At 49.6% G+C, this 13370-nt stretch overlaps 1 protein-coding gene across 1 annotated transcript; it reads right to left on the bottom strand.

The window, feature by feature from the left end:
* Positions 1-4422: 4422 nt before the first annotated feature.
* LOC123144263 (protein LYK5) lies at positions 4423-6758 on the bottom strand. Its single transcript, XM_044563347.1, has one exon. The coding sequence runs from the start codon at positions 6651-6653 to the stop codon at positions 4608-4610; it is 2046 nt and encodes a 681-aa protein (XP_044419282.1). The 5' UTR covers positions 6654-6758; the 3' UTR covers positions 4423-4607.
* Between the last annotated feature and the right edge of the window lie 6612 nt (positions 6759-13370).

Raw genomic sequence — 13370 nt, forward strand, 5'->3', positions numbered from 1 at the left:
CTCTACTTGACTAGCTCGTTGAATCAAAGATGGTTAAGTTTCCTAGCCATAGACATGAGTTGTCATTTGATTAACATGATCACATCATTAGAGAATGATGTGATTGACTTGACCCATTCCGTTAGCTTAGCACTTGATCGTTTAGTATGTTGCTATTGCTTTCTTCATGACTTATACATGTTCCTATGACTATGAAATTATGCAACTCCCGAATACCGGAGGAACACTTAGTGTGCTACCAAACGTCACAACGTAACTGGGTGATTATAAAGGTGCTCTACAGGTGTCTCGATGGTACTTGTTGAGTTGGCATAGATCGAGATTAGGATTTGTCACTCCGATTGTCGGAGAGGTACCTCTGGGCCCTCTCGGTAATGCACATCACTATAAGCCTTGCAAGCAATGTGACTAATGAGTTAGTTGCGGGATGCTGCATTACGGAACGAGTAAAGAGACCTGCCGGTAACGAGATTGAACTAGGTATTGAGATACCGACGATCGAATCTCGGGCAAGTAACATACCGATGACAAAGGGAACAACGTATGTTGTTATGCGGTTTGACCGATAAAGATCTTCGTAGAATATGTAGGAACAAATATGAGCATCCAGGTTCTTCTATTGGTTATTGATCGGAGATGAGTCTCGGTCATGTCTACATAGTTCTCGAACCTGTAGGGTCCGCACGCTTAACGTTCTGTGACGATCGGTATTATGAGTTTATGTGTTTTGATGTACCGAAGTTGTTCAGAGTCGCGGATATGATCACGGACATGACGAGGAGTCTCGAAATGGTCGAGACATAAAGATCGATATATTAGATGGCTTTGTTTGGACATCAGAATGGTTCTGGGTGAGTTCGGGCATTTACCCGAGTACCGGGAGGTTACCGGAACCCCCCGGGGAGTGTATTGGGCCTTAGTGGGAGAGTGGAAGAGGCGGCCTAGGAGGGGGCGCGCCCCTCCCAAGCCCAATCCGAATTGGGAGGGGGGCCGGCCCCCCCTTTCCTTCCTCCCTCTCTCCTCCTTCCTTCCTCTCCTACTCCTACTTGGAAGGGGGGATCCTACTCTCGGTGGGAGTAGGACTCCCCTAGGGCGCGCCATTGAGAGGGCCGGCCCTCCCCCTCCTCCACTCCTTTATATACGGGGGAGAGGGGCACCCCATAGACACACAAGTTGATCATTGTCTTAGCCGTGTGCGGTGCCCCCCTCCACCATAATCCACCTCGGTCATATCATCGTAGTGCTTAGGTGAAGCCCTGCGCCGGTAGCTCATCATCACCGTCATCACGTCGTCGTGCTGACGAAGCTCTCCCTCGACACTCAGCTGGATCGAGAGTTCGTGGGATGTCACCGAGCTGAACGTGTGCAGATCGCGGAGGTGCCGTACTTTCGGTACTAGGATCGGTCGGATCGTGAAGACGTACGACTACATCAACCGCGTTGTCATAACGCTTCCACTTACGGTCTACGAGGGTACGTGGACTACACTCTCCCCTCTCGTTGCTATGCATCACCATGATCTTGCGTGTGCATAGGATTTTTTTTGAAATTACTGCGTTCCCCAACATACACATCATAAGAAGCCTTGCAAACAATGTGACTAATGAGTTTGTTGCGGGATGATGTATTACGGACGAGTAAAGAGACATGCTGGTAACGAGATTGAACTAGGTGTGAAGATACCGACGATCAAATCTCGGGCAAGTAACATACCGATGACAAAAGGAATTACGTATGTTGTCATTGTGGTACGACCGATAAAGATCTTCGTAGAATATGTAGGAACCAATATGAGCATCCAGGTTCCGTTGTTGGTTATTGACCGGAGAGGTGTCTCGGTCATGTCTACATAGGTCTCGAACCCGTAGGGTCCGCACGCTTAACATTCGATGACGATTTTGTTTTATATGAGTTATGTGATTTGGTGACCGAATGTTGTTTGGAGTCCCGGATGAGATCACGGACATGAAGAGGAGTCTCGAAATGGTCGAGAGGAAAAGATTCATATATAGGACGATAGTATTCGGACACCGGAAGTGTTCCGGGGGTACCGGGTACGTATCGGGTCACCGGAAGGGGTTCCGGGCATCCCCCCGGCAACTACATGAGCCTAATGGGCCAAGAAAGGGACAGACCAGCCCCTAGGGGCTGGTGCTCCCCATGTAGGCCGAATATAGGGGGGAAGGAAAGAGGAGAAGAGGGAAAAGAAGGGGAGGGATTCGGCCTCCCCTTCCTTCTCTGCTCCCTCCTCCTTCCTTCCCCCTCCGGATGAATATGGAAAAGGGAGAGGCCGAATTGGGAGGCGCCCAGTTAGGATTCCTCCTACTTGGGGCACCCCCTTAGCTGCCTCTCCTCCCCTCCAACCTATATATATGAGGGGGCACCGCTAGAACACACAATATTGATTCCTAGCCGTGTGCGGCGCCCCTCTCCACAGTTTACGCCTCAGGTCATATTCACGTAGTGCTTAGGCGAAGCCCTGCGTGGATCACTTCACCATCACCATCACCACACCGTCGTGCTGATGGAACTCTCCGTCGACACTTTGCTAGATCAAGAGTTCGAGGGACGTCATCGAGCTGAACGTGTGCAGAACTCGGAGGTGCCAAACGTTCGGTGCTTGATCGGTCGGAATGAGAAGAAGTTCGACTACATCAACCGCGTTGTCAAACGCTTCCGCTTTCGGTCTACGAGGGTACGTGGACACACTCTCCCCCTCTCATTGCTATGCATCTCCTAGATAGATCTTGCGTGAGCGTAGGATTTTTTTTGAAATTGCATGCTATGTTTCCCAACACTAGGGCTGTCTTTGCTTGTTTGGTGGCAGCTATTACTTTCTGTTTGGCTTGTTTTGTAGCGTGGGGGGGGGGGGGGGATGACTTGTAGGTTGCCGAGGAGCGACAGATGCTCGGCACGTGGAGATCCCCTGCCATGGATACGCAGGCATTGTCCACGACGCCTCTGTAAATAGAGGTAGGAGAAAAGGGGGACTTGGGCTGGGTTGTGCACTGTAGCAATGGGCTACAAGTGCACAATAGTAGTTAGGCTTTTTTGTTGTTGTTTTCTAATCCACTTTTATTTTTAAAAAGCAAATGACTTTTATTAAATATGAGACTTGGCCCAATATTCTTAATGCAATTTTAGGTACTGCCATAAAATGATTTGGTGAGCATTTGAAAAAGTTTGGAATTCTTATAATTTTAAAAGCAATTAAAATATTGTTTTGACACCTGTTTTAATTGTTTTAGGGTATTTGAATAATTTGTATAATGTTGGTTTCTCCGCGACAATTACTCAATGATTATTGGCAACATTATGAACATTTTGTCCTAGTGTTTGGTGAAATAAATTCTGGACTTTATATTTTGAATTGAAATTGGCTTTGATTTTTTATCAAGTGGCAAATTGGCTTAGCAAACATGATTACATGGCATCATTATCATGAGATCACTATAGCATGATTCTCGGGGTGTTGCAGACGTCCCGCCGCCACACATCGTGGCAGACTCAGACCTGGCGTACGCCTGGGCCCTGGACCGCTCCGTGACGACGTCGTAGACGGCCAAGCGCCGTCTCCGCCGCCTCGACGGGGAGACGGCAAGGTACGGCAAGGAATGGTCCCTCGTCGAGATCGCCGCCGCTGCCAACGACGACGCCTCCAACGACCGTGGCCCTCTCCCCCAGCCCACGTCCTCGGTGGCCGCGACCGCACTGCGCACGACGCAAGAGGAGACAGACGAATGCGGGAGGTTTTTTGCGGGTTGTCGTTGAAGATACCCTAACTAGATCCAGACATAACTCTAAGCCTAGCTTTCTTAAAGCAATCGTTAGAAAACACTTTTTTAAAAAAAATTCTCTTTTAGCTCTAAGCATAGTGGTTCTTTCCTTAATTTCATCCATAGAAACATATAAAGCTTTAATTGATTCTTCAACCTTAGGCACAAAAAATTTCATCTCGAGATTTTCCACATGATAAGAAATTATATCAATGCTTCTAGACATATCATCAATCTTACTCAACTTTTCTTCTATCGTTGCATTAAAATCATCAATCTTACTCAACTTTTCTTCTATCGTTGCATTACAATTCTTTTGAGCATTGATAAATTCTTTAATATTATTGGTTATTGATGTGGGTTCAACCGAACAAAGTGCCCAGATGAGTTTCATAGCAGCCACTGCCGCGGTCTCTAGGAGCATCCAGCAACTGGTTTGTAATTATATGGAGCAAATTAACTTCAAAAAAGATAATATGGAACAAATTTAGTCATGGAACTAAAATTAAACAATTCTTTCGAATCAATGAGTTTGGGTTCTCTCTCTCTCTTTTTTTTGCGGTTGAAGTTTGGGTTCTCTTGTCAACACCAACAGATAATAAATAATCGAATAGAATTAAAAAGTACACTGGTGAAGCTACATGACTACTCAGTCACGACACTTAATTTGAAATGGGGTATACTATACATGACTCGATCACATTTACAGTCGCTACGCCAGCAGATTACACATCAAGTGATTTTGCTCTCTCCAACTAAAAAAAAAAGTGATTTTGCTCCATAACAGAGAAGACAATCTTTGCAGCCAAAATAAAATGCCGAGTACTCCTACTATCTCCCGACGATCGAAGAGCGGGAGTTGCTGTAATCCGAGGGATCCCAATCCAGCGTGGAGTTGTACACCGCCGACAGCGTGACGAACACCTCGTCCATGGACGGCCGCCCCCTGGGCTCCCTCGCCACGCACCGCACCGCCAGCGACGCCACGGCGACGGCCAGGTCGAGCGGGTAGTCGCCATTCAGCCGCGAGTCCATGAACGCCCGCACCTTGCCGCGCGCGTCCTCGCCGTCGACAACCAGCCCCTCCGCAGACTCCCACAGCAGCGTCTCCCCTCTTTTGGCGCCGCCGTCGAACGTCGCCTCCTTCCCGGACAGCAGCTCGAGGAGGATGACGCCAAAGGCGAAAACGTCGAGCTTGGGCGTGATGAGGCCGTGCTCCAGGTACTCCGGGGCCAGGTACCCCTGGGTGCCAACGACGTGGCGGGTGAGCTGCGCGTCGCCGCCATCAACGCCCGTGGGGACCGACCGCGCCAGCGCGAAGCTTGACACCTTGGCGCGGAGGTCGGCGTCGAGGAGGACGTTGCTGCTCTTGAGGTTCTTGTGCACGCACGGCGGGTTGCTGTAGTGGTGGAGGTAATTGAGACCGTCGGCGACGTCAAACGCCGCCTGCACGCGCTGCTTCCACACGAGGGTGTCGCCGCCGCCGTGGAGCCAGTTGCTGAGCGCGCCGTTCTCGGCGAACTCGAAGACGAGGTAGGTGTCGCCGTGGTGGACGCAGAGACCGGAGAGGCGGACGAGGCTGGAGTGGTTCACGCGCTTCAGGATGCCCACCTCGCCGCTCACATCGCCGGCCACACGCTTCACGGCCGCCGCGTCGCCGTTGATCACCGCGCGGTACACGGACGCGTCCTTGACCCTCCGGTCCTCCGAGAACCCTGCCGTCGCCTTCTCGAGTTCCGAGTACTTGTACACGGTCAGGGACTCCACCGCCGCGCGCGCGTCGGTGGACACAAACGCCGACGATGACGAGGAGTTCGTCGTAGCCGAGGACGTATGCTTGCCCGAGGCAAGAGGGTCGTAATCGGCAGACGAGGGCACGTCGAGAACGCCCTTCCCCGGATGGCCGTCTTCCACAACGCCGGGCCGCGGTCGCCGCCGCCGCCGGACACATAAGAACATCAGGCCAAGAAGTCCCGCCAGCGCAAGAACGCCGACACCAACACCGACCCCGACGGCAGCCCCCTTCCCGCTGCCCGACCCTCCAGACGGCGGCGGCTGCTGGGCCTGCGGTGGCGCCGGTGCTGGCGGTGGCGCCGGCGACACGAGCATGTCCGGCGTGGGCGCGCTCTTGAGCGGGATGAGCAGAGTGGTGAAGGGGTATATGTTCTCGCTGTCGGTGAGGTTGTTGGCGTGGAGCACCGCCTGGGCGTCGACGCGGAAGCGGGCGGCGATGTCGGCGATGCCGTCGCCCCACGTGACGAGGTAGGTGAGCAGGTGCCTGACCCCGGAGGCGGCCTGCGCCGGCGAGGGGCACGCGCAGCGGATCGGCACGGTGAGGTTGTTCCCGACGACGAGCTTGCGGCTATCGTGGTTGGGGTTCTGCGCGATGAGGGCCTGGCAGGTGGTGAGGCCCTGGTAGGTGATGTTGGCGGTGATGAAGTAGGTCTCGTTGCTGAACTGGATGGTATAGGACGCGTTGTGCTGGTAGTAGCCGCCGGGCGCGCAGCCGCAGTTGAGCGGCGCGAGGACGAGGCGGGAGGCGGCGACCGGGGAGACGGTGGGCACGGCGTTGGCGCCCGCGAGGGCGGCGGTGGTGGCGTTGAGGAGGTAGGAGATGGTGACGGGCGAGTCGTAGGGCGGGGAGGAGCGGAAGACGACGTAGGAGGCGCAGGGGCGGGCCGCGGCGGTGGCGTTGCAGGTGTAGCCGAGCACGGAGCTGCCGTTGGTGCCGTAGCAGTTGAGTTGCTTGTTGGCCTCGTACTGCTGCTGCGCGCGCGCGACGCGGCACCGAGGCGCGGCGACGGCGAGGAGGACGAGGAGCGCGAGCGCCGCCCTGCCGGTGGCGGCGAGCCCGCGCGGGCGCGTCGGAGCGGCCATTGCTTCGGTTGCGCTTCTTGGAAAGGGGATGAGTGGGCACGCCAGGGATGGTGGTGTGGCGTGCTCGGTCGGTCGGGTAATGTGTGGTGAGATGGTTGGACGGAGTCAAAGGTCGTCGCTTCTAGTTTCTCCATGGGTGGCGGCGGGCAGGGGGCGGGATGTGCAGCCGGAGCCAGCACGCAGGTCAACTGGTATGGGGAGTCAATTATCAAACCTTTCGCTCTCCTTTGAGTCTTTCATTTGATCATTTCCCTTGCTCAGTTAACAACATAACGAATAGTTTACACAAGCTCACGTATTGTGGCGCCAACTGACAATATCACTCCCTTTAGTGATCTAAATGTTTTTATATTTCTTTATAGAAGGAGTATTATTTTTTATGTATAGCTTTTGTGGTAGAATTCACACTATTTGTACTGGCGGTGAAGACGCGCACCGCAGAGCAATCAGATCCAACCATCAAAGGCTTCTGGTTGGCCTGGTTAGCCAAATTAATCCCTTTTGCGAAGCAAGGTTATCCCCGAGCACAGCCACAGACCAGATGCGCCACCTACATGTCTGAACGTCTGAAGACGCGGAAATTCTACTACCATCCGAGCCTTTCCATCCAGCCAGGTGCAAGGAACGTTGGACATGGCGTATGATGACCATCTTCATTGGCCAATCGCCGCGTTCAATATTCAAAGCAACTCTCGGTAGTGGACGACGACCTGCACCTGCAAACGCAGAGGGACGAACGACCATGTACCCATGACACTGACGCGCGGACGAAAGTTGGGAGCGACAGGAGTGGTGGGACACCTGTCCCTGAGCTCCGTGCCTTCGCGGAAACTGACGGGGATGCCCACCAGCCTCTCTTCTTTCAAACCCGGGCAATTGGCCTCACCAGCAAGATCTACTACTACTACTACTCAGCTGCTGTTGCGTATGCCACTCGCTGACTGTGCTACTGCTAGTTCAGTTCAGTGTAGCTCCTCCATCATACCTGCCGCGCCACGGCCAATAACTTTTTAAAGAACCAGATAATTGACCATTGCAACGGGATGGAAACATTTTAATAAGTTAGCCCATGATTTATCTGTTCATATTGATGGATTTTAAAATTTTATTAAATACTTACTCGACTTCAAACGGACTATGATTCGGTGCCTTAAGGCACCTGCCTTTGTGTCTATGACATGTGGCTCCAACAGGTGGCTCGCCCACATGTCAGTGACCCAACAGCAGGTGCCTTTAAGGCACCGCAGCTGCGTCCACTTCAAACCATCAACCACAAAGACTCCAGAAAGCCAACCTAATAGCACATGAGCTAAACCGGGGGCAATAAAAAGCACTAGACCGTTGTAGGCGCACGTTGCTATGCCCATCTATTTTGGCACTATAGTATTAGGGAAAAACTATTTTTCATCTCTGAACTCTCTGAAAAGTATAGAAATGGTCTCTCAACTCTAAAACCGGCAAACATTAGTCTCTCAACTTTGAAAACCGGATTAGTTTGGTCCCTTGACACAACAAAAGTATTTTCATGCTGAGTTTGGCGTGGTTTTGACCCGGCGTTGCCAATGTGGCAGTCTTCTTCCTTCCCATGTTTAACTCAGCTGAGCATTTCGTTGAGCAGTTGGCGCGCGCCAAAAAACATAAGGAGGTCTACCTGGAGCTTGCGGCGGCGCACGTACTGGGTGTAGGCAGTCGGGGAGCTGCGGCACGGCGAGTATTGTCGGTGATGCACACACGCCAGCACGCACACACTCGCACGACACAGATGCACACGCACAACACAGACGCGCGCTGGCAGAGGGAGAGAGCACCGGCGGTTGCTCCAGCGCTCGTCCGCGCGACCATAGCGTGATGTCACGACCCCAACACAACGATGGGATGAACAATCAGATCAGTACCAATTTTGGATACAAGAGGAGGGATTTGAGGTGAGAAACAACAGCAAGGGGGTGAGATACAGTAGGATATAAGTGAGGAACAGGAGCAGGAGGACGAAGGGGGTTCAAGACGTTTCCATTAATCGATCCCCTCCTATGTGCTGCCCATCCTTCTTATAGGCACCACTGCAGATTCTCGTAGCTGGGCCAAGCCCCAAACCCGATAGCCCATTCTAGAGAGAAGGCCCAAGTAGTGTAATTGGGCATGACCTTGGGGCATGACATTCTTGCCCCCTTAAATTGTGGCTTGTCCTCAAGCCGGTGACGTGGTACCAAGTAACAACATAACCACCAGGGTCCCATGGTCAATGGACCTGTGTATCCATCCTGGCTGACGAACACCCAACCACATAATCATGTTGAACACAAGCATCATGATCTTCAAGGGAGTAGACTTTGAAGCTCAAGTTATGTAGATGATTTCCAAGAAGCATCAGGCCACAACCATGATGTGTTCTACACGGTAACAGTTGCATATCTGCACTTGTATGTTGACACTTGATCTTCTTTTCAGTTGTTGCCCGACCATGACGATGCAAGATTCTAGGATCCGACTGTGTTGCAGCAGAAAACTCAAGTCCATGACCAAGAGAATCTCTCACAGTAGGAACAAATAAGCATGACAACTGTGCAGTTGAGAGCAACAAAAAAGATTCGATGCAATGAACATCAAGAATTCCTAGGTCCCATAGTTTAGAAGAACATGGTACCATAGGAAGCACCAGCTGTTCCACATTTTGATTTGCAAGGATGGAACTTGAATCGCTTATTAGAGAGCTCTGTTGAGTGCAAACGAAAGGTCTTCTGTGTGATTGCAATGATCTCGCAACCATATATGGTATCATGAAACCATTGTTAAAACCAATCTGCTTTCTACTAGCTGCAGCTGCACTCCGAGTTCCAGAATCCCAGCACTTAGTTGTCCTTTGTATGACCTGAAACTGTAGTAAGAAACTGAACCATATAGTTATGCGCATGTTGGATACAGAAAAGCACTCAAGAAGGCAATGTTCCTGCTCTCTTTAGTGTAGAACTTCTCGCTAATATAAACAGGGTCATGTGTCCTGAATAGCCAATGTTTACTTTGAAGGAATTCCATTTTATCATGCACACAGTAATCTGGAACCGAATATTGTGCTATAAATTGAGGTGCTAACTCATGCTTGGCGGCAACAAAACTGGTGTTCACTGGAAATTTCCACAATCTTGAGCATGTTGCAAGTGTGCTTCACCTTTTGGATCCCAACTCTGGTAGCAAGCAATATCAAACTAGAGAAATTAAACAATGCATGCCACGACCAATGTATCGAGAGGTCTACATGTAAACACAATATCTCAAGAGTGCCCATTAAGGGTGTAACACGGGGTTTCCAAGATTTCAGTTCCACAAAGCACTAGCCCTGATCTTGATCAATTGATGCACCAATCAGTTTTTCCTTATTGTGAGGTCTGTTCTAGAAATAATACACTTCACCCTCTTGCCAAGCTGCAAATGCCACTAGAAGTTCTCCATAGGAGTTTGCCCTTTCCTTACACTTCAAATTATTGCCATCCTCCAAGAAATCCATTAATTTCAGCACGTGCAATCTTGTAGCTAGAAATGTGGTTGAGAAGGCACACTGAAGAAACCATAAGAAATTCATGTTCTCACAAACACCAATGATTTAACAAAGCCAAGGTTGTAACTCCACCATTATCACCATACCTTGATGTATGTTCACCGAGGAACAACAAGCAACAACTGTGTTGCTAGCTTGATGAACAAAAATTAACACTGCTATCTGCTTGTTGAGCACCATTTTCTTGCAGCAAGAATTACGAAGATAACCTCCAGGAAAATTACTTGAGAAGACAAGAACCATGGTGGCTTTGGTTGCAGAGATGACAAACCTTTCCAGATTGTCTCAATGTCAAACAAAATAAATCTCAAGTGCCAAACCACATGTGAACCACCGAGCAGAACCTCAATAGAAACACCTTTGGCACTAAACCTCCAATTAAACATAGAAGCATAACTTGGGTTGTAGCAAGAATCACAGGATGCAATGATAATACTATAAGTTGGCTTTTCATGTAGTGTGTTGTGTGCAAACAGAATAAAAGTGTGACGTGCTTGGCCTAAAGGTTTCCTGTTTGCTTTAAATAATCTTATGGCCCTCTTAGCCGCTGCACAAGTATAAGGTGCATAATGTGCTCTCCATAGATGTCCACCCACCATAAATGATGTCACTAGAGAACTAGGTGCAGCCACACTAAAAAATAAGTTCCAAACTGAACTGACAACCAAGACTTGCAAAGGAACTCCAGTATTGTGTCGTTCCGCAGAAAAAAGAGCTTCAAAAATCGCACTAGCTGACTGCACACATTGAGTATCTGACCACAAGTTCTGAAACCTCCAGAACACCTCAACCAAACACCCAAGAGAGTCGACAAAAGTACCACCAGGAGAATTTAAGGGATTACTCCTTGACTATAGCGCCTCAGATTTGGCTTGCCCAAAAGGTCGAGGGGTCAGTGGCGGCTTGCCAATGGCGTTGTGAGCTGTATTGGTATGCTCATCGATGAACGAAGGCCATGGTACTGGTCGGATATCCTGTCCTTTGGGCTTCAAACCCATCGAGCAGATGGTAGGCATTTGTGCAGCAACGCTACCGGTGTCGATGTCGTCAGCCTCTTCGCACCCAACAGCGGCTGCGTGCTCGGGGAAGATGTCGACGGTGGTGTTGCGACTCGGGCACTCCGTCGAACATGTGATAGGCGTCGGTGCAGCAGGGTCATTGTTATCCATGGCGATGATGTTGTGGTCTGCACCACACTCTATTGGGGCACTGAGCTTAGGGAAGGCATCCTCACCGCAGGCATGAGGAAGTGAACTCCATGGCCATTGTCAAGTTTCTCCCCAGCCATCGCCGCCTCCTGAAAAATTTCATCCTCCCTTATCCTGGCAAGGGACGAAGCCCCAGTGATGCTTGATGGAGATAACGACCGCACAAAATATTGGATATCTTCCTGCAAGCCCTCGATGTATTGGTGGACGAAGCCCTTCATGCTGAGGTTGGGGTTGAGATCTAGCACGCGACGTACACATTCCCAGAATGCCACCATGTACTCGACCACGGTTGCGGTCTGCTTCTGTTCGAACAACGAGCACAATTGCAGGTTGTACTCCGGCGACACATCCTAAATGTCGAGGAGGCAGGCTGATACGTCTCCAATGTATCTATAATTTTTTATTGTTCCATGCTATTATATTATCCATCTTGGATGTTTTACATGCATTTATATGTTATTTTATATGATTTTTGGGACTAACCTATTAACCTAGAGCCCAGTGCCATTTTTTATTTTTTCCTTGTTTTTGAGTTTTACAAAAAAGGGATACCAAACAGAGTCCAAATGACCTGAAAATTTGCGGTGATTTTTATGGACCAGAAGAAGCCCCCGAAGCAAAAGAGTTGGGCCAGAAGAGCCACGAGGCCTCCACAAGGGTGGAGGGCGCCCCCTATCTTGTGGTTGCCTCATGGACCCCCTGACTTGTTCTCGACGCCAAAAATTCCTATAAATACATAAACCCCCACAAATAAATCTAGATCGGAAGTTCCGCTGCCACAAGCCTCTGTAGCCACAAAAAACCAATCGGGGCCCTATTCCGGCACCCTGCAGAGGGGGGAATCATCACAGGTGGCCATCTTCATCATCCCGGCGCTCTCCATGATGAGGAGGGAGTAGTTCACCCTCGAGGCTGAGGGTATGTACCAGTAGCTATGTGTTTGATCTCTCTCTCTCTCTCTCATGTTCTTGAGTTGGCACGATCTTGATATACCGCGAGCTTTGCTACTATAGTTGGATTATGTGGTGTTTCTCCCTCTCTACCTTGTGATGAATTGAGTCTTTTCCTTTGAGGTTTTGTTATGTCGGATTGAATCTTTGGATGTGAGAGCACTTGATGTATGTCTTGCGATGGGATATCCGTGGTGACAATGGGATGTTCTGTTATCCACTTGATGTATGTTTTGGTTATCAACTTGCGGATTCTCGTGGTGACATTGGGGTAATCTATGCATAGGGGTTGATGCATGTTTTCATATTCCTTTCTCCGGTAGAAATCTCGGGATGCTCATGAAGTTCTTTGTGTTGGATCGAATATTATGAATCTGAAGTTGTTTGATGCATATCGTATAATTGACCCACGGATACTTGTGGTGACATTGGAGTATCCAGGTGACATTAGGGTTGATTGATGTGTGTCATATGGTGTTATTTTACTATGAACTCTAGGGATGTTTGTGACACTTATAGGAATAGCTCAATGGATTGATCGGTAAGAATAACTTTGAGGTGGTTTCGTACCCTACAAGCAATTTCAACTTATGTTCTCCGTGATAGGAACTTTGGAGTGACTTTTGTCGCACGTTGAGGGATTGCCATATGATCTAATTATGTTATCATTGTTGAGAGAACTTGCACTACTGAAAGTATGAACCCTAGGCCTTGTTTTCAAGCATTGCAATACCGTTTTCGCTCACTTCTACCACTTGCTACCTTGCTGTTTTTTTTTACATTTTCATATTACAAAAACCTATATCTACTATCCATATTACGCTTGTATCACCATCTCATTGCCGAACTAGTGCACCTATACAATTTACCATTGTATTGGGTGTCTTGGGGACACAAGAGACTCTTTGTTATTTGGTTGCAGGGTTGTATGAGAGAGACCATCTTAATCCTACGCCTCCCACGGATTGATAAACCTTAGGTCATCCACTTGATGGAAATTTGC

This window comes from Triticum aestivum, chromosome 6D (genome assembly GCF_018294505.1).
Source record: "Triticum aestivum cultivar Chinese Spring chromosome 6D, IWGSC CS RefSeq v2.1, whole genome shotgun sequence".
NCBI lineage: Eukaryota > Viridiplantae > Streptophyta > Magnoliopsida > Poales > Poaceae > Triticum > Triticum aestivum.